At 40.7% G+C, this 22891-nt stretch overlaps 1 protein-coding gene across 2 annotated transcripts in view; it reads left to right on the top strand.

Moving 5' to 3' along the window:
- LOC108700135 overlaps positions 1-22891 on the top strand; it is a 54708-nt gene that overhangs the window by 10421 nt on the left and 21396 nt on the right. For both annotated transcript variants that reach the window (XM_041574865.1, XM_018233036.2), the window contains exons 2-6: positions 6737-6813; positions 11211-11391; positions 13063-13186; positions 15028-15186; positions 15639-15704. In XM_041574865.1, the coding sequence (XP_041430799.1) occupies positions 6737-6813; positions 11211-11391; positions 13063-13186; positions 15028-15186; positions 15639-15704 (607 nt within the window). The remainder of the gene's footprint in view (positions 1-6736; positions 6814-11210; positions 11392-13062; positions 13187-15027; positions 15187-15638; positions 15705-22891) is intronic.

Genomic DNA, 22891 nt, shown 5'->3' with positions numbered 1-22891 from the left:
TATAATAATTATTATTCTTTGGAAGGTGGACTGATTTTGTTGTTTAGTATTTGGTGAAATCATTGAAGTATTTAACATATCCCTTTATGGTACTCAGTATGTCATTTATGTAATGACCATTGTTTATAAGAACGTTGGACTGGTCAAAAGAAAAGCTCCCTCCGGCCCCCATGCCCGAGATGCAACCCCCTCTGGTTCCCCCCACGCCTACCCTCTTCTTCTTGTAGCCACACCAGGGGCCAGGGAGGGAGGTCGGAGGCCACGCTAATGACTTCAAGCAGGAAGCAGGTTTGGGCTGGGCCCACTGGGTTTTTCCCGGAGTCCCGTCCGCCCAGTCGGTGTGATGAAGCTTATGTCTACCAATGTTATGGGTAGTCTTGGGTTTATTAATAATAATAATAATAATAATAATAATAATACAATGGAGTGATCTCAGGTGCAATTGCTCCTCTTGTAGTAAAGGAAAGTCATAGAAATGTTGGCCCTTTTGACTAATTTCTTTTTGGAATAGTATCTTGGTTATGTTCAACTAGTTATAGGAGTTTGCTGCTTTACTTTATATCTGCTGCTCCATTTTGTTCAATGGCTTTAGTGCAAACAATCATCCTCCTGCTTATTTGCTGCTAATTGTGGAACAACTGAGAATACTGCAACCAGGAAATCTGTTTTTGACAGCAATATGTCAAAGGATCCCAACAGTGCAAAGCTTACAATATCAATGTTATCCAGATTTTTCAGTCATCTTGCCCTGAAATCCCTTATGTTCCTGGGGCATGAGGGTCACTCCCTTAATTATGCATGTTACTCTTCCATCTGATGTAATTTTTGGCATAATGTACTCGCAGCTGCAAAGTATAAAATTCTGTGTACTTAATATGAAGAATCATCTGTTTCACAATGTTCGACCTTGGCTTTGGTTTAATCCATGACAGGAAAATGATCATTGGTTATTATTACACTCCATGCTAGCATAGTTACCATTTTTGGGAACTTTGGAATGTGCCGACATGCACATTTGCTTAGGCTCTTTTCAGTAAACCTCTAGTAATGTAATAATAAGCTCCCATGTTAGAACAAAAGGTCTGGAGGAGTTATTACAATTCCCTTAAGTAATGTAATAAACAGTTGGGAAGAAGCAGCCTACCAGTAATATCAGGGTCGGATTGGGCCGGCGTGACACCGGGGAAAAACCCCAGTGGGCCCCCGGCTCCTGTGGGCCCCGCCAGCCCAGATCCGCACCCTGCACATCAACTCACCTCAGGCGGCAGCGCCTGGTACCTTAAAGAACTTTACCTTAAATAAGGCTTTACTAGTGCGAGAGAGCGCAATTGCGCTCTCCGCACTAGTGTTCCTGCCTTCCCCTCCAGATAGGTAAGCCAGCAAGGGGGAGGGGCAGCGGCATAACACTCCTTCTTCAGAATCGGCATTGCATACACGCGGGTTGGTGCGTCGGCGTAAGGCGGGCCCACAGGCTGGAGGGGGGCAGCCCCTGAGGCAGCAGCTCCAGTGGGCCAACCCTGAGAAATATTGGCTCTGTGTCTCCACTCATTTTCTTTTACAGAATCACTGTTGCCACTGCCACACTGGGGGCCTGTAACATGCGCAAAAATATATTTTTAAAAAACTTTGTGCTCAGGTCAGAATTAATGCAAATTACTTTGTTTTTACATAAAATTCTTTGTACGCATAACAATTGGTTGTGTGCGCTGGCCTCAAAAGTTGTATGCGCACATACAAGTGCACACCTTAGAAGAAACGTTGCTTAAGACAGAAGTTATTTTTGCATTATTTATTAAATTAAATTCCAGACTAAGAAGTACAGATATACAGTACTTTTGATGTGCTGTAGCTTTGTTAAAGCAGATGTACTGTATAGCGTGAAAAACAAGAAAGGGGCCATTGCAATATACTCCTCTAAATATAGAAGGAATGTGCTTAAAAAGTAGTGTTTTTGGCTGAATTAATGAGAATTTCTTCCAAAACCCTACTAGCCCCGTCCATCTGTTCCACTTTTCCCAGGTTGCACAGCAGCACTTAGCACACTGCACTATAAGATAGGAACCAATCAGAAGTACGGCTGACCTGATTGGGAGCTGAAGCTTGTCTTTTGCTTGTATGATTGCAGGGCTGTGATTGGCTATGGTCCTCCTACTGTGCTTTTGGAAGGGACTGTTAGGACACACCCTCCCCTCATTTGAAACACAGACTTTAGCAGATCTATGGGAATAATGGGGCCATTTTTAAAGATAAATTATATTTTAGCTAGGCAGGCTGCATATAGGGAAGGAGTACACCAACTCAGATTGGCAATTGCATTTATCACATTTACTTGCAGAAGTTGAAGCACAAGCTTTCGGGGACAAACCCCTTCCTGCGCTCGCTGACTAATAGAAGATTTGCAGGTATGCGCAGGGTAAGGGAAGGCGGATGGTTACGGCTGGCTTGGGGCCCTGGAGTTTGCGGAGGAGAAGTTGGAGGCCAAGAGCCATGGCCCCTGATGTTGCAGCCCTGGTGGGCCTGGAGCCCCTCAGTCCAACACTGTTTTTAGTCCAGCATGAAACCAGCATCTTATTCATTATTTACTACAAGACTGGGGGAGGTGGGTTAGTTTTGCTATATGTCTCCTTTAATGTTCACCTATTGTAATAACATTTCCAGATCTGCATGGAGCTTATGGATGTCTAGGCACAGATCAGTGTCTGTTTTTATTCTATCTTTCTGATACAGTGTGGTCTAATAAATTTCATGCAGAGTAATTGGTGGCTGCCTCAGTTGGGTAGGATATTTAATGCACAGACTCGCTCATTCATGCAAAGCCACTACAGTATGTGTCCTGTTTTAAAATACATAAAGGAATTTGGAATATCTTTAGCCATGTGGCAAAAATGCATTCATTTGAATTCTGTTGACCTAAAACACTTCTTTTTGGCTTAAATGCAAAGCTTTCTTCTTGGCACCAGCCCATCAAACACAGAACAACATCCCTGCTGAGAAGTATGAGTTGACAACATCATGTTATTTGGATAATACAAGGGAAAATGAATTGAGCAAAGGACACAAAATATGCTGCTGAAGCCTGTTGTTCATCTGTGTAACCAAAATAGTTCATTTTTAGCATATCAAAGTATTGAAATACACAGACAGTGCTACACTGGAGCAGCTAACCACGAACACACTCGAGGTGCCTGTTAGAAGAGTTTGAAAATTGTCCTATGTGAAATATTTACATGTTGTTGTTAATAAATCTATATGAATAATGTTTTGAGTAATGTATTGGTAATTAAAATATCACTGAGACTAAATGGTTATCGCTTTACAGCACTGTACAATATGTGCTACTAAATGGTAATAATAATATCTATAGTATCATCAGACAGGAGGTCTTAATCTACTGCTTTGTAGCTAGTGTTCAAGTGCTATGGGGTGCTGTGGTCAACCTTCCAGTCTGGCAGTTCATAGGATGAGCATCAGTTATTGGTCATCTGAGAGGTCGTATAAAGATAAGTCTTGGGTACCCTCAAAGTGACTCCTCCGATATATCATAGGATATAGGTGGCAAGAAAGAACCAAAAGAGACAGGCCCTGCCCTTGTGTGAAGCAATTTGGTGAAACAAGTTAGAGAGAGACTTTGCTGTGTTTGTATATTTTGATTGGTGGACGTTATGATTTATGATAATGACTTTTTTGTTTCTCAGCCACTGCCAATATTCCTACCTGTTAAGAAATATTTACTATGTGCTTCAGTAACTTTTACAAGGGGGTTATTTATCAAAGTCCGAATTTATCTCAATATTTTCTGCTACAAACTTCAATCAAATCCACTCAGGTTTTTTACGCTTATTTATTATTACAATCAGATTTTCACAAATTTTTCTGACTTTTTCATCCAATTTTCAAGATTTTTTTGTAATTTCCACCCGAAAACTTCGGGGTATTGCCCGAAACCCAGCGCACATCAAAAAAGCATTGGGACTTCTCCCATTGACTTACAGTATATGCAACCTCAACAGGTCTGAGATGCCGGATTTTCAGATTCAGACATTTCCATCCTCGGAGTTTAAATCCCGAAAAATTTTAGATTTTTTTATAAATCTGATTTTATAAAAAAATCACATATTTTTTTGTGATTTTTGTATTCGGAGTTTAGTAAATAACCCCCTAAAAAAGAGAGCTTGTATCCTTATTAAAGGACCAGGAAAAATCAAAAAGGGAAAATATTTTTTTCACATTTAAAATCTGAATCTTTTGGTCAAACACCTATAAATAAGAGTTCTGTTGAGAGCATTGAATAGGATATGACTCCTGTGTAAGAACAAAAGATATTATGGCTTGTTTGCAAATTGCAAATTGCAAAAAAAAAAAATTATTGAGCTTTATGCAGTTAGCCATAGACCTCTGTTGTCCATTTTGCAGTGCAGAGACCTGTGGCCCCCCTCGACAATACAACAATAATGCTTGACAATAATGTTAACTATGTTAGTCAGCTCTGTATTGGTGATTGGTGGGAACCAGTAGGCATTTCTCTTCTTGACACTTATCTTCGCGTGTAGCCCACCTGCATAGGGGGCTTTGTTCTTACTGCCTGCCCAATGGTATGATGTATAAACTCTTTTTATATGTTTATATGTTGCTGTAGAATATATTGGTACTATATAATGATAATAAAGCACCTACAGGATTTGTATTATCTCCTTTTATTTACTCTTCATCATTCACATTAGCACCTTCCCTGAATTTACAAGCCAAGTTCATCATCACATTCACCCAACAGACATGGGACTGTCAGGAGCAAATTACACTGTCTGTAGGATTCTGGCTTGTTTGAGCTAAATTACAGACTGGGCACCTTTTATTTAAAGACCACTAAATGAGTTGAAGCTGTCTGAGCAGTACTGGTGACTAGATTTTCTCAACTGGACAGTAGTAATGTGGTTCATATGCTAATAGTGCAGTGAAATACTGGCTGTGTTACATGGGAGTCTGACTGATGTTTTGAGACGGGATATCATTTATAGTGAAACCGATTTATATAGAATATACAGCCATTATTCTTGTTGCTTTCATAATACTATCCAATACTTATTTAAATACCAAACCAAGATAGTTTGGAGTCAAACACATGTGTTAGTCCTAAGAAAAGGGTATTTTTGCATAATTACAGACTGAACCTGACCCTCCACACCAAAGGCATTTCCTCTTTTCAAATTTCAGAAAACAATCCATTTCAGACAGCTGCTTTCCATTATTTCTACACACATGGGACTTATAGAATTGTTATATGTTAATTTATCAGGGGAAAAAACTGTCTGGGAAACATTTGCCTGCTCAGCTTGCAAACTGTAAGTTATAGCAAAAGTATATCTTGTAAGGAGATATACTTACAAGATATATTTCTTTTTATTTATTGTGTTTTTTTCCAACAAATACATACATTGTATCTTCATGTACTTCTCTAGGGAGTAAGATCTAGCATTTATTCTAACATTATTCTGGCATATATCCATCACTGTTGTATAAATTATGCTTCTATTTTATTTGTATTGCTAGAGGTTTACAAAATGTTTAATCTTTTTTTTTTTAATCACCTGTGCTTTTAAAATCAGTTCTCATAGAATTAGAATGACTTACTGCTGATCTCCAGACTTGTCTTTATGGGAATGTGTGGCTGTCCTGCAGAACAATATTTTAAAGGGGCAAGTAGAAAAGCATTTTTGCCAGTGGAACAGTTACAACATTTTGTAAAATTGGGAATAATAAGACTATGAAAAGGAACAGATTGCAGCTATGGTAGGACAGTGGTTCCCAATCTGTGGGACTGGTTACACTGAGGTGGAAAGGGGGTTCCAAGTTTAAGGTCAGTTAGGGTGAAATGGCTGAATGCCTGTACACTGTATTGGTCAATTCTAAGAAACCTTACAATTGGTCTTCATTGTTTATTTTTTATAGTTAATAAAAATGATTTGTCTTTTTCTTCTGGCTTGTTCCAGCTTTTAAATGGGGGTCACTGACCCCATCTAAAAACAAATGCTCTATAAAGCTATATATTTATTGTTATTGCTACTTTTTATTACTCCTCTTTCTATTCAGATCCTCTCCTATTCATATTCCAGTCTCTTATTCAAATCAGTGCATGGTTACTAGGGTAATTTGGGCCCTAGCATCCAAATTGCTAAAACTGCAAACTGGAGAGCTGCTGAATAAAAAGCTAAATAACTCAAAAAACCAAAAATAATAAAAATGAAAACCATTTGCAAATTGTCTCAGAATATCACTCTAAAACTTAATTTAAAGGTGAACAACCCCTTTAAGCTGTTGTTTAAAAACTTGAGGCTTGTGGAGTTGCTGAGAGGTTTAATTTAGCAACAGCTAAAGACTCTCTAGCTGGGCTGTCTTCTTAAATATTGGGCACGTGCAGAGACCTTAACCCCACTACCACTAAAGACAACCCTAATGATTTATGATCCCTACATTCCTAAAGCTCATACAACAGGTGACTTTTTTTTACTTTTACAGCAACAAATGTTGTGTTACATTAGGAATAAAAAATGCATGTAATTTGCACATAAAACGAAGTACACAAAATGCAGTAGTGTTGTGATACAAATTTTGCTACTTTCTGTGCAAACAAATGCAACATTATAGTTTACAATTTAACAAACCCAACTGTATACTGTTGTGTCGATGCTTTACAAAAGCAGAAAACGTTAAATAGACTTTTTTTTTTACTATATTGTAGTGACACTATCATGGCTACAAAGACAACAGAAGGAATACAGAATTTAGAGACAGAAGAGCTCCATGAAGAGTGTTCAGGTAAACCTGATGCTGCTTGTACCCAATGCCAAAAAGTGAACCATGACTTCTGTAGCCGTATTTATACATTGGATTTATACTGTGATTCTCCTGTGTCTGTTTAAGTTAATACTCATGCAAAGCTGCCCTTTGTCTCTTGTGTATGAGAGCGGGTCACACAGATTATCATGCCTGCAGAACAGGAGGTCTGGACTGCAGATGGTGAAGTGGAATACTGCAGGGATAGGGTTAAGCTGGCCATAGACTCAAAGATCCGCTCATTTGGTGACATCCAAATGAGTGGATCTTTCCCCGATATGCAACTAACGGCATGGCTATATCAGGGGTAATCCAAACGTTCGGCTGTATGGTCGAACGATCGGATTACGATACGCCAAGGGGCTCCGACGGGTCGGTCTGGTTAAAATCAAACCTTCCAGATCGATATCGTGGCCAGATATTGATTGGGAAGACCCCATACATGGGCAGATAAGCTGTCAAATTGGTCTAAACGACCGATATTGGCAGTTTTATCTGCCCGTGTATGGCCATCTTTAGTAATGTTCATGCTACATTGGTTGGATTTCTAAAATGTGCAATTTAGCTTCTTATGGTACAAGATTATTCTGCTGTTGCGTAACTAGATATTACTGGGCCCCACAGCAGATTATTTTTCAGGCCCCAAAAATATTTAGAAGTTTACTTGTTTTACCAATATTTATTGAAGCTGTATATGAATGAATATACAGTCACAGGGTCTGCTTCCTCTATAGTTACACCCCTGCTGCTATATAAAGTTTGTAGGCAGGAAATGGGGCTTGGCAGGACTGTTCCATACTTCTGCATATTGTTTTGATAAAATCTATTTTTGTTTAACTAAGGAAGAACTAATTAGTGATGAGCCCAATCTAAGGGATAGTATTGAGCTCTATTAGTTAGTATAGAGAATAGAGTCTTCCACTGTATTTGACATTTTACATACAATCAGCTTGCTTGCACTCCTTCAGACCATAGGTCTCCTATTCTACATTTTATTTCTATTAAGGGCAGGAATATTTTGATATTGTTCATGTTTTTAGTTTTTTTGTGGGCCTCCATTTCCCCAGTCCAATGCTACTTAAAAAAAAAAACATTGCCAGGTTTTTGCAAACTGGCCAATATCTTACCATGTGTTTGCCTGAAATTAACTAATCTGTTCAAACAATGATCCCACTGGTGCAAATATATGGTCATCAGCTGAACGGACTCATTGCCCCTTCTGATGTGGCCTGTTTGTGAACTGCCAGAAGATCAGATATATACTGAAATATACTGCCCCTTACCTGATTTGCATTGGAAAAATGATCAGTAATATGCTCATTTGGCTTTTAATTGGGCAGATCAACATGTATCTTGCTTAAGGCAGAGGTACTTCTGTTTGAACTACAATAAAATGTAGCATATAAACAGTACAATGTAGTTGGGTTCCCAAAAGAGAGACTTTGTGTTAAAACCTCAATGGCAGCACTAGAAATAGACTTGAATTTGCTTCCTATTTTCTATTTTTCTAATACTGAAGTTTAAAAGTAGCAGCTCGGGGGAAGGGGGGGTCACTGACTCTGTAACTGTTCTAAATTGATACATATGTTATCTTAAGCCCCAGGGATTCTGCAGTCACAAATAGAAATAGAGTTTCATTAAAGGCTGCTGTAAGAATTGATACAATAGTTGCTAATGCTCCAGAAATGGTGCTGCGAAATGTATCAACTAAATGTGGCAAATTGTAACAGTTCAGAATCTGCAACTGAATTACTGAGCTGCCAGACTCGAATATCAATTCCTTAAACTTTAATTCTGGGAAATAATCAAAAATACAACATGGAAAGCAATTGTCTTTATTTCTGGTTAACAAGCTGAAAACAAACAAGCTGAAAAAAATTGTTTATCAGGTTAACAACCCCTTCAAGCATAGCCAACCTTTGTCTGCAAATTTCAAATTTTTTACCAGAACCTGACCTCTTCACATGTGTAGTCCCAATATAATCATATAGCAGAGCAACATTATTTTAGTATTACATGGATGTTGATGGTGTGGGTTTGGAAATGCCATTGGATTGATGAGAACATTTGAGATTGTGAGCCCACAAAATTGCGTGGTTCCCTGTGATATGGTTATACCAGGAAATCTAACCATCATGTGCTGTTGTTTTAACCAGTTTATGTCACCACATGCAGGCAAATTGGACACAGATAGTTTTCAGACACACAAAGCATTGATATAGACTAGGCTATTAGATGACTGTGTATGGCGATTTTAGAAATGTAAGTTATAAATCAGTGTACAGTAAACAACCATTTACTAAAATGTATCCCCTTTACCCCCTATTAAGTTAGTAATGAGTCTGTTTACTCGAATAAGCATACTGCCATATTAAGTCGATTCCTGCTTGTGAGACTAAACCCAGAGGCATTTAACCTTTAGGATAAGTAAAAAAATGTGTTAAAAAAGCCCCTACTTAACAAATGACTATAAGCCAGTTTTTAGTGTATAATTTGTTGAATGTGCCATCTTTTGCATCCTCTTGAAATGATAAATCCCACAGATGCTTCTCGCTCCAAGAGCTACTTCCCAGCGCAAGCTTATTCAAACAGACTTCAGCCAGGATCAATTACCGACAGAACAAAGACTTTGTTTACAGATACAGTCATTTGATTCTGAGCAATGCAAGCCTAGATTCAAGTACTTAGAAGTACTCCAGTATACAACTGTGTTCTAGAAACATACCTAAAATGTTGCAGCTGGCCCAAGCAATCCCTATATGGAATTCCATTTTCTCATGTAGTGTTGCCAAATTATGGTATTATAAATAAAATACAGCTGTAGTTGTAAACCTGGGTGCAGAGAAAACCTGCAGCTGCAACACTTTATGAAAATGAAATTGAGACTCAAATCACAACCATGTACAGTGATCACTGCGTTATTGCAATATGTGATTCTCCATATCCTTTCCTAGGCAGCCATAGTATATCAGGTGTAGTGTAACTAAAAGTTAGTGATGAGATGGAAGAAAACAACAGGACCAAAAACTGATGCTTTTTTAATTGCGTACAGCCATGGTGTGCATAATGTCCATGTTTTTGAACTGATACCACTAGTAATGTCACAAAAGTTTGGAAACAGTGTCAGGACCTACCTGAATTAAAAGGTTGGTGAGCCACTGGAGTCTATGAAAACTCAGCTTTGCTTTCTTCAGTGTTTACACCTCCTACAAGCATCCCTGCTATCAAGGGCCAATATAAACCTAGCTTTTAACATTCCTAATTGCTTGATTTTCAAGCTTGAGGATATTAAGTATTACATAATTCTCAAAACTTTGTTGTAACTTGAAGGTTTAGTCTTTGTTGGTGCATAGGTGTGGTGTGTTTTACCTCCTGCTAGTCATACACCTGTTAATTTAGGGACTTAAATGTAGGAGACCAACTTGCCTTTTTCATGAACAGTTCATAGAATTAAAATATAGCTTAGAATTTGAAATGACACAGCAAATGTATTATATCTATTATGATATTAGGATACCATACAATAGAGCTAATTATATCTGCTCTGTATAGAATTATTTTAAAGTATATATATATATATTATCTATGTGTATATATATATATATATATATATATATATATATAAATATGTGTATGTATATGTATATATATATATATGTGTGTGTATATATATATATATATATAGATATATATAGATATATATAGATATAGATATAAATATATATATATATATATATATAGATAGATAGATAGATAGATAGATAGATAGATAGATAGATAGATAGATAGATAGATTGGGCATCACTTCCTGCTGCAGCTGAACAGGAATAGACAAAAGGAAACTCAATTCCTCCCATTCCTTAAAACAATGTTCATGGAATTTTGCACATTTTAATCTCACTTCTAGATCTCCTATATAAGGGCAGATTTACATAGAGTCGAAGTTAAAGTTAAAGTTCGACTTCGAATATCGAAGTCGAAGGATTTAGCACAAATCGTTTGATCGATTAAATACTTCGATGGATTTTAATCCATCGATCAAACGATTTTTCTTCGACCTAAAAAAGCTTAGAAAGCCTATGGGGACCTTCCCCATAGGCTAACATTGACTTTGGTAGCTTTTAGGTGGCGAACTAGGGGGGGTCGAAGTTTTTTCTTAAAGAGACAGTACTTCGACTATCGAATGGTCGAATAGTTGAACGATTTTTAGTTCGAATCGAAGTCGAAGGTCGAAATAGCCCATTCGATGGTCGAAGTAGCCAAAAAAACATTCAAAATTCAAAGTTTTTTTCCTCTATTCCTTCACTCGAGCTAAGTAAATGGGCCCCTAAGTGTTTACTTTTCTTTTTAAAATGTTAATGCTTTTAATTTTTTTGTAGCTACAGCGAAAAAGAAGTCAAAATTTAAGGCCTTCAAAAAGTTTTTTGTGAAAAACAAGGACAGACGGAAAGAAGTACCTGTTCTCTTAAGGGAGAACATTTTAAAACCCAGCCAATCCAGCAGTGATGTCAGCATAACAGGAGCCAGTTCCAGCATCCTTCATTCAGCACAAGATGCAGGGTAAGGGGAAACATGGGAAAATCACAATGTTCATTCCTGTATAATCCAGTTATCCTAAAACTCATTATTCAGAAAGCTCCAAATTAAGGAAAGGCAATATATTCCATTTTAAGCAACAATTCTGTTTAAAAATGATTTCCTTATTCCTAATTGATGGTAAAACAGTCCTTTTGGGTCTATTTACAGGGCATGTTAAGGCAAAAAAAATAAAACCACATTTTTACTTTCTTTAATGAAAAAGAAACCTACCTCCATTATACAAATATACAAAAAATCTGTACCATTTTTATAAGAAACCTTACTGTATGCAGTGAAATTCTCCCTTCATTTACTGCTGTGGATAAGAATTGTCAGACGGTCCCTAACTGCTCTGCAGGAAAACAGTTATACTTATAAACATTAGGGGTGCCCCCGCCTTACTTTCCAACCATGCAGAACTCAAGCAGCTTTGTTTGTTTCCCTGTAGAGCAGTCGGCGACTCTGTAGAGATTTGTACTGGATTCTATGTTTTCCTTTACATCCCCTTTACTGTTTACAACGCCAGCTGCAAGGATAAAGATCATGTAGCCAGATTTAAATAGATAAACTGGGATACTATGGAGGATTATTTTGCTGCAGCCACTGGTTCAGCAGAGTTGGAGAATGTTTGTATCAAACAATACAAAAACTATAAAATCCACATTAGATTACATGACAACACAGGACCCAGTGCAGTCTGCATATTCTGATTATTAATCAGTCTTGCTGTATCAGCTTCTGGCAAATATTATTTGACTTGTGCGGTTTTGATAATTTATGACAATCCCTAAGCATCCCAGACCACACTGAGCATGTGAACAGTCTTGGTCTTGCAAAGATGTTTAACAACATTACAAGATGGTGACCCCCTGTGGCTAACTTTAAAAGCATAAATCATGTGTTTGATTAAGCTTGTGGTACAGTAAGTTCATGTTTATGATTAGTATACAAAATACAGCATTTCTAGCATTATTCTATTTTAGACTTTACTTCCTCTTTAATCTTTAAATTATTTTTTAGCAAAACTAAGGTATGGTTATCCGAATTACAAAAAAAAAACAGTTCTGTCCTACCGCACTAATAACTATGGTGACCCAGAGGCAACTCATAGCTGGTTTTGTGTATGCAACTACTTAAAAAGATTATCTCCAGTAACTGTGGCCTCTGTCTCTAGACTCTAGCTGATATTGTACTTCAACTCCAAGCAATCCCCACAAAACCTAGAGCAACTTACAACTGAATGTACTTGCAAAGAACAAAAATACATATGTTTTGACTAAAAAAATAATTAGGCTATGTGCAAGGATTTAGCACATTGTAGCCACTGTAATGGCTGCTAAACAAGCTAGAAGAGGATTAATTATGTAATGATTTGTCAAACTGTTTATTTAAACTGCTACTTGACCATGGCCCATATTTATATATATCACAGAAGTAAAACTAATTTACATCTATGCTCATGAAAATTAGAAGCGTTATGAGAAATGAATGTCTGAATACAGTATGCATGAAAGCCATATTTTAGATTGTTTGCAACATTTCAAATCTTACTGTGAATTTCTAATTTAACTGCTAGTTGGCAAACAAAATGGTCTGAAAAATGGCAGTTTGTTAAAATATTAATTTGTAACGTTATGTTTTGTTTGTTGAAAGGACAAAGAGCAATATGGGAAATAAGGCCTTATCGCATGACAGTGTGTTTATTGCTGAGGCAGAAAATGCTCCCAAAGAGCCGTCGTTACATGAAAATGCCCCAGGGAAAGTAAAGGCATTACAGGTACAACCATTTCATTGGTATATTTAAGCAGTTTAAGTATTTATAGAGGCATTATTATTCTGCATTCATAGGAAGCTTTATTTCAGCCTCACTAGGGCTGTAGTTATTGTTGCCGTCCATTGTTTGACTTGTCCAGCTGGGAAATCAATAGCTAGAGACAGGGACTGTATTAACCTTTACAATGTACTTGCTATAAACTCCCTCTTCCCTGACTTTCTACATTGTCCAGTTGCCCAGCATTCCCATTATATACCCCATCTGCTCATTTCCTGCCCCATGACATCATTGCCATTCCCCAAGATGACATCATCACCCGGGCCAGACATGTAAGCCAGTTATAGTCAGGTGAATCTGAATGAATCAGATGCAAGTTGAGTGTAGGACTGGCCATACCAGGGATGACTTTGACGTAGATGGCCATCTTAAATATATTGCAATATATGGACAAACAATCCCTGTTTTGTTTAAAGGGTAAGGTAATTTTTGGTAGCTTATGGCACAAAATGTCCCAATGTTCTTAATATTTTGATAATAGGTTGAGTGCTAAGGTATTTGTCTGTATTGTTTTAGTAAGGCTTAAGATAGCAGTTAATAGTGAAACACGGTAGAGCATTTCAGAGGCGATTAATGGCAATTGGTTTTAATGATTCAAACCTATATACAGTATTGATAGAATGCAGCAGAAGTATATTGAGTTTAGAAGGAGGACTTTTATTGATCAAGAGAGAAATTATTTTACAAAACAAGAAGTGAGAAGGATTAAAAATTGAAGACAGTGTCAGTGTGAGCTAAACAATTGAATGATTAGTCTGATGTGACTCAAGACAACTTCCTTGAGAGATTAAGGGGCAGATTATCAAGGGTCGAATCTCGAGGGTTAATAAACCCTCGAAGTAAAACCCTTCGAATTCAAATATTGAATTCAAAGGATTTAGCGCAAATGCTTTGATGGAACGATCGAATAAAAATCGTCCGAATCGAACGATTCGAACGATTTTAAGCGATCGATCAAAGGATTTTTATTCAATCAAAAAAAGCTTAGAAAAGTGCTGGGGAAGGTCCCCATAGGCTAACATTACAGCTCGGTAGGTTTAAAGTGGCAAAGTATGAAGTCAAAGTATTTTTTAAAGAGATCGTTTCGATCAAATTTGACCCATTCAATGGTCGAAGTACCCAAAGAAATACTTCGAAATTAAAATTTTTTACATTCAAATTCTTCACTCGAGCTTAGTAAATCTGCCACTAGGTGTAGTGTGACTTTATAAACTATCAAATTTAAGAAATTAGGTTTGGCAGGTAGTGATGGGTGAATAAATTAACCAGACACTAATTTGCACGTACATTTCTACAGCAAGCAAATTAATTCACGAAACTGCTGAGACAATCTGCTGGTGAAAATTCTGCACGAGTCAGAATTATTCGGACGCCCATTGACTTTAATGCATTTGGACCAAGTAATTGTCGCTCGCCTCAAGACTGTTTCGCGAATTTCACTGTAAATTCGCACAGATTCGCCCATCACTATTGGCAGGGACTGCTCGGAGACAAACTCTGCAACAATGAATAAAGACTGAGTAGTCATCTTTAGGAAAGTAGGATTCTACATATAACCTTAACCTAAAGTTTGTATGTAAAACCGCAATAAAAAAGCATGTCATACACATTTTGCTTCAAGGATTTTTACTTCCTGGAAATCAAAATTAGTGCTCATCCACTGTACCCGTATATTGCATATAGAATGGCTTTATTTTCCGGATCAGTATAGTCAAATGTTTACAGGGTCAACACAGAAAGGTAATTTCCATTGCCAGCTAAAATCTGTATAATGCTTTAATTTACAGCTACAGCTTCAGCAGAATATCAGGATGCGGTCATCTCCTAAGATCATTGCTCGTAAGAAAATAGAAGATTCTGGAACACTTTCAGAGGATGACGGGTTACCCAGAAGTCCTCCAGAAATGACAACTTTACATGAAATTTTGTCTCACCCTTCAGAAAAGGTATGATGTTTTTTTTAATTTGTTCATTATTAGTCACTAATGTTTGCAGACCATGTTTAGATACTATATGTCAGCTTCCCTGGATCTCAATCAGGGTGTTTTTTGGACAGTCCCCTTCTCCTAACCTTAATTGGTGTATATATGGGTGACCTTAGAAAGATCTAGGAGGGTTTGCTCTGGCATAGATTTGAAGCTAGAGCTAGCTAAGGATAATAGAGCTAGCAAAGCCATTGGTTAATGCATAATATTCACTCCAGAACTAAAATTGCTACTTCTAAAGTCCCGAAACCATAACATAATTCATGATTTTCTTAAGAATTTATACTGTGTTACTTCTGGATCTCTAAATCAGATTGTTTTAATGTTGCTATGCATTTTGTTTACCTTCATACCACCCTATACAATATTGTATTTATAGTGGTGTCTTAATCCAAACCACTTTTTCTCTTTAGTCTTCCAACCTTGGACAGAGACGGAGTTCTTTGAGTTTAGGAGGGACTGACAGTGAAGATGAGCAGGTACTTCTATGAGGAAACTGAATGGAATAGTGAACGTGGTTGTTTATGTGGTTGTTTTTTTTTCTTTGCATTTTTATTCATACTTAAACATTCCTATTTATCTTCATCTATTCTAAATTGCTTGTATGGACATTTTATACTGTCTTCACCTTGGTAAAAAGTGTATATTCTAGTCACACAGGGCTGACCCCTTGTGTACCTTTGTGGCACTAAGACTTTTTATTAAAAGAGAAGGAAAGGCCTATTTACTTGGGTGGGCCAAAAGTTAGGAACCCTCTAGTGATTATATGTACTTACCTCACACTCTGGGCCAGTGCTCCTAGTAGAAGAAAACTGCACTGGTCCAGGGTTTCTTCCAGCGAGCACCACGGAGCGATCAGTTCCTTCTTCTTCTTTCTTCAAGATAAGTATATACAATCACTTGGGGTGCCTAACTTTTGGAACCTCCAAGTAAATACAGCTTTTCCTTCTCTTTTAAAGGGGTAGTTCACCTTTAACTTAACTATAAAACAGAAGGAAACCCTAAAAATGAATAGGACTAAAAATGCCATATTTTATACACTGAACTTATTGCACCAACCTAAAGTTTCAGCTTCTCAATAGCAGCAATGATCCAGGACTTCAAACTTGTCACAGGGGGTCACCATCTTGGAAAGTGTCTGCGACACTCACATGCTCAATGGGCTCTGAGCAGCTGTTGAGAAGCTGAGCTTAGGGGTCGTCACAAATTATCGAGCAGAAAATGAGGCTTGTCGTTAATATAAGCTGATGCTACAGGGCTGATTATTAAATTCTATAGCTAATTGCACTGGTTTCTGTGCTGCCATGTAGTAATTATCCATATTAATTACTAATCAGCCTTATACTGTGCCATTTGTATTCTATGTGTACTGTATATTGTGAGTGGGTACCTAAGCTCAATAAGAGACAGCAGCACAGAGCATGTGCAGTGAATCAGCAGGAAAGAAGACGGGGAGCTACTGGGGCATCTTTGGAGAAACAGATCTTTAATGCTAAAGGACTGTAGTTGCCTTGGGCTGGTACAGAAGCCCAAAACATAATGTGCAACATTTCTAGCTTACTTCTTTAGTTTAACTTTCCTTGTCCTTTAAGTATGTTATAGAATGGCCAATTCTAAGTGTGTTTTTAATAAGCCTTCATTTTTTATAGTTTTTTAATTATTTGTCTTTTTCTTCTGACCCTTTCCAGCTTTCAAATGAGGGTCAGTGACCCCATCGAAAAAACAATTGCTCTGTAAGGCTACAAATTTGATGTTTTTGCTATTTTTTAATTACTCATCTTTCTGTTCAGGGCCTCTCCTATTCATATTCCAGTCTCTTATTCAAATCAATGCATGGTTGCTAGGGTCATTTGGACCCCAGCAACCAGATCGCTGTAATAGCAAACTGGTGAGCTGCTGAATAAAAAGCTAAATAACTCAAAAACCACAGATAATAAAACATGAAAACCAATTACAAACTATCTCAGAATATCAGTCTCTACATCATACTAAATTTAACTCAAAGGTAAACAACCCAGAATCATGACTTAATCGCAGGTGGGCATTCAATCTAATGCTTTCTTGGACTAAGTCCTTGTACTCACCATTGGGTGTGCTTTTAAGATGTAATGACATTAATCAGTAATGGTGATACTTGCTTGAGTAGGTAAGTAGAATATGTACAGTACTCTGGGCTCAGTACTCTCAGTGCTTGGAGTAAAGGCTCTTACAGACGAGCGTTTGAAGCTGCGCTCCCCTGCGTTCCGTTTTTATGAGTTCAGCCGCAGGGGAGCGCAGGAGTAAACGCATTCAGTTTTTTTCAATGGGGCTGTACTCACACAGCGCATGTAGGCACAGAACGCAGGTTGAGACGCAACATGCTGCATTTTTCCTGCGTTCGGTGCCTACATGCGCCTGTGTGAGTACAGCCCCATTGAAAAAAACGTAATGCGTCTACTCCTGCGCTCCCCTGCGGCTGAACGCATAAAAACAGAACGCAGGAGAGCGCAGCTTCAAACGCTCATCTGTAAGAGCCCTAATAGAGTATCTGTGCGTCCAGGAGGAACAGATTGCTGTTAATTATAAACCATATATCTGCTAACAATTGGAGGGTTTATGGCAGCCATATGCCTTAATAATAACTTTATAATTAGCCTATATTTACTTGTGACATTACATGTTGTTTAAAATAGCAGCTTCAAAGCACTATCCCCCAAAGCTATTGACTTTTTTCTAAGGCATTTGAAGTTTAAGCATTCCCAGAAATGTCTGAACATAGACTGTTTCCTAAGGTGCCTTATTTATTTATTTTTCTAAGAAATTCAATATGTTTTGTTAAACTCTGCCATTTGAGGTTACCATTTTTAACTCTCCGAGGAATGAATTCCTCTTTTTAGTTGTATGTCAGGAATGCTGAAAAGCCAGTAGACTGATCATGGTAACACACGTTTTGTGTATGTCTGTGTTGTGGTTCGGATAAAAATAACAATTTTGTGAGAGAATCCTTTGTTTGAGCATATAATTGAAATACTTTCTAGAATACTTTAGAGAGCATGTGCACAGAAGAAGGTATAGGGAAATGTTTTTTGTTGAGGTTTTTCTTTCCTTACTGTCACGATCGCCGCCCGGAGCAGGACCAGGAGCTCCGGGCGGCGCAGCTATTCCTTCCGACGCCGCTCCCAAAATGGCGGCGCCCATGGCCGCCACGTGGGTAGCGGCGCCGGCACAGAGACGCCTGCGCGCAAGTGCGCAGGCGCGAAAACGTCACAACGGCGCGACGGACGCAGGCGCAGCGCGTCGGTCGCAGACGTGCTGACGCCGACGCAAGGGCGCCAAAAAACCCCTTTAAAAGGACGCCTGAGGCGTCAAGATGGCGCCCGAAAATAGGATCTTGTTCCTGATTAGATTCCTGGGTTCCCTGTTGCTGTTATTCCTGTGTATTCGATTGATTGATCTCTTGTTGTTGACCCCCTGCCTGGACTTTGGACTCTGTTTATATTCTGCCTGCCTTTTGACCTGTTGCCTGAACTTTATTACCCCTTCTGCTGAATCCCTGGATACCACGATCCTGATCCCTCCTGAGGGGCTTCCTCCTATATCCGGACAACTCCCCAGAGGGAACTCCCGGTTCCCTGACATTATTTTCGGGCCATGGATTCCTCTGAGGAAGCTCAGCCAGATTTCGGCAGGGCCTTTCGGGGCCTGCATTCCCGCATGGAGGCGTATGAAGCCCGGCAGAATTATGTGGGACACACGCTGGAGGCGATCTTGGAAAAGCTCTCCTTGTTGACACCAGCGACCCCCCTGCCGGCACCTCCTCCGCAAGCGGCTGCTGCCAAGGCTATCCAGCCCCCCACCTCTGGTCCACATATTCCTGCTCCGCCTCTCTACGATGGCGATCCTCAAGCCTGTCGAGGATTCGTGAATCAGTGCCAGATTCGATTTGCCCTACACCCCACTGAATTTGACTCTGAACGTGCCAAGGTGGGGTTTGTGATTACTCGTCTGGCAGGGAAAGCTCTCGAGTGGGCATCTCCACACTGGGAGAAGCAGTCCCCACTGATGGATGACGCGGAAGCATTCCTCAAAGAATTTCGGATCGTTTTCGATGCTCCCGGCCGGGTGACATCCGCTGCTTCCCGTCTGTTCCAAATCCGCCAAGGGAGTCGCAGTGTAGCGGAGTATGCTATTGAATTCCGTACACTTGCTGCTGAGACTCGTTGGAACAACGACGCATACCATACTGCATTTTATAATGGTCTCTCCCTCCGCATCAAAGATGACCTGGTCTCCCGGGAATTACCCACGCAAGTTGAGGACCTTATCGCCTTGGCTGTTAAGGTGGACACTCTTCTGAGAGAGCATCAAACCCTGAGAGATCGTGTCAGGAAGTTTCAACCCACGTTGGCACCCCGCTTCCAGAGGCCTCTCCTGCAGGCTCCTGTCACTCCGCCTGCCCAAGCATCCATTTCTCTCCAGGAGGAACCCATGCAAGTGGGAAGAACTCGCCTCACTGAACAAGAGAGACTCCGCAGACGGACGTCAGGCCTGTGTCTGTATTGTGGCGGACATTCCCACTTCGCTAATGCCTGTCCTGCAAAGGCTAAGAGTTTTGTACCCCGAGGTATGTCTATGGTAACTCATGTAGGGGGCACGACTCAAAAGTCTCGAGATTGGTCTCAGGGGAAGACCCAAGGAAACTCACACAGGTTTCTCCTTCCCTTCCAGATTCGTCTGACTGATAAGACCATCTTCGGGAATGCTTTCCTCGATTCCGGAGCCGGGGGTAACTTCATGGACGCTCTCTTTGCTAAGTACATGGGAATCCCCCTATTTCCTTTGCCTTCTCCCATGAGGATTTTCGCCATAGATGATAAACCCCTGGAGTCTGTACTCACGATGACCACTGGCGAACTACTTGTGCAGGTTGGGACCCTGCATAAAGAGAGACTTTAGTTTCTTATCATCTCTTGTCCCGATGTTCCTGTTGTTTTGGGTCTCCCCTGGCTGCGCCTGCACAATCCCACCATAGACTGGTCCACAGGGCAGGTTTCTCGTTGGAGCCCATTCTGCTTACAGCATTGCCTTCCTGCTAAACCCCTCAAGAAGGTAACCATCTCCTCAACCGAGTTAAAGTCTCTTCCCTCCTGTTATAAGGAATTCTCCGATGTGTTCTGTAAAAAGTCTGCGGAATTCCTTCCTCCACATCGCTCCTACGACTGTCCTGTCGAACTCCTGCCAGGAGCCATGCCCCCCAGAGGCCGCACTTACCCTCTTTCTCCTGCTGAGACTACCGCAATGAAGGAATACATCCAAGAAAATCTCCAGCGGGGGTTTATCCGCCCTTCTACCTCTCCTGCAGGGGCTGGGTTCTTCTTCGTGGAGAAGAAGGACGGAGGTCTTCGGCCATGTATAGATTACCGGGGCCTGAATAAAATCACTGTAAAAAACAGGTACCCTCTGCCCTTGATCGTAGAGCTCTTCGACCAGCTGAAGGGGGCGAAGATATTCTCTAAGTTGGATCTCCGGGGGGCGTACAACCTCATTCGCATCCGTGAGGGTGATGAATGGAAGACGGCTTTCAACACTCGTGACGGGCACTATGAATATCTCGTTATGCCCTTTGGCCTTTGCAATGCCCCTGCCGTCTTCCAGGAGTTTGTTAACGATGTGTTCCGGGATCTCCTAGGAAGGTTCGTAGTCGTGTACCTGGACGACATCCTGATCTTTTCTAAAGACCTAGAAAGCCATCGCTCCCAGGTGAAGGAGGTTCTCTCTCGTCTGAGGAAGAACTCTCTCTTCGCCAAGTTGGAGAAGTGCGTCTTCGAAGTGTCCAAGATCCCCTTCCTAGGATACATTATCTCTCCTGAGGGATTTGAGATGGATCCCGTGAAAGTGTCTGCCATCCAGGAGTGGCCTATCCCGCTGAGTACCAAGGCAATCCAGAGATTTATCGGATTTGCTAACTATTATCGGCAGTTCATCCGGGGGTTCTCTTCCCGCATTGCACCTATCCTGGCCCTCATTCGGAAAGGGGGTAAACCCAGCTTGTGGCCTCCATCTGCCATTGAAGCTTTTCAGTCATTGAAAGAGGCCTTCACGTCCGCTTCTGTCCTCCGACACCCCATTCCTGAACTACCCTTCTGCATCGAAGTTGATGCTTCTGAAGTCGGAGCTGGAGCCATCTTGTCCCAGAGACACCCCGCTGATGGGAAGTTGCATCCCTGTGCTTATTTTTCCAAGAAGTTCTCGTCCGCAGAGCAGAACTACGATGTCGGGAACCGAGAACTCTTGGCTGTCAAACTTGCCCTTGAAGAGTGGCGTCACCTCCTGGAGGGTTCTCTGATTCCTGTTCAGATCTACACCGATCATAAGAATCTCGAGTTCATCCAGTCCCTCAAGAGGCTAAACCCCAGACAAGCAAGGTGGGCTCTCTTCTTCTCTCGATTTAATTTTATCTTGTCTTATCGCCCAGGCTCCAAGAATCTGAAGGCCGATGCCTTGTCTCGTAGCTTCACTCCGATGGACCGCTCTCCTGAGAGACAAGAGCCAATCATTCCTCCAATCAAGATTATTGCCTCCCTGTATCCACAGTTTGCCGACCAAATCCTGGCTGGTCAGTCTTCTGCTCCTTCTGATACACCCATTGGAATGGCATTTGTTCCTCCTGAGCTGCGTCTGCCTATCCTGCAACAGACCCATTGCTCCAGGCAAGCCGGACATCCTGGCCCAGCTAAGACTCTTGAACTCTTACGACGCCTGGTTTGGTGGCCTGATATCCGCAAAGATGTGAAGGACTTCGTTGCTGCTTGTAATGTTTGTGCCACGTCTAAGTCAAGCCACTCTCGCCCCAGTGGGTTACTACAGCCTTTGCCGGTTCCTTCCCGTCCCTGGACCCACCTGTCCATGGACTTCATTGTCGAACTTCCTCCCTCTTGTGGGAACACTGTGATCTGGGTTGTCATTGATCGATTCTCCAAAATGGCCCATTTCATCCCTTTGAAGAAGTTGCCCTCTGCGGTGGAGTTGTCCCAGTTATTTATCCAGTACATCTTCCGCCTGCATGGTTTCCCGGTGGAGATCGTCTCCGATAGAGGCACCCAATTTACTGCCAAATTCTGGCGTTCCCTATGCAAGAACCTGGGAATTGTTCTTCAGTTTTCTTCTGCATACCATCCGCAGACGAATGGGGCAGCTGAACGTGTCAACCAAGCCCTGGAACAGTTCCTGAGGAACCACGTATCCCTCTGCCAGGATGACTGGTCAGATCTCCTCCCATGGGCGGAATTCGCTCATAATAATGCTTGTCATTCCTCTACAGGAAGATCTCCGTTCATGTCGGTGTATGGGCAGCATCCTCAAGCTTTTCCCCAAGACTTTGTACTATCTGACGTCCCGGCTGCTGACGATTCCGCAGCCCATATGTCTGCTATTTGGGCTGCTACCAAGTTGAACCTAGAGAAGAGCGCTCTTGTTCATAAGACTATCGCGGATCGTCGTCGAAGATCCTCTCCTCCCTACAAGGTGGGTGATAATGTCTGGCTCTCTTCCAGGAATATCCGGTTGAAGATACCATCTCCCAAGTTGGGTCCAAAATTCGTGGGTCCATTTCCCATCTTGGAGATAATCAACCCTGTGGCTGTCAGACTTCAGCTTCCACCAGAGATGAGAATCCCCAACGTGTTCC

Source organism: Xenopus laevis, chromosome 8S (genome assembly GCF_017654675.1).
Source record: "Xenopus laevis strain J_2021 chromosome 8S, Xenopus_laevis_v10.1, whole genome shotgun sequence".
Taxonomy (NCBI): Eukaryota; Metazoa; Chordata; class Amphibia; order Anura; family Pipidae; genus Xenopus; species Xenopus laevis.
This window is presented reverse-complemented; position numbering and strand designations above follow the sequence as displayed.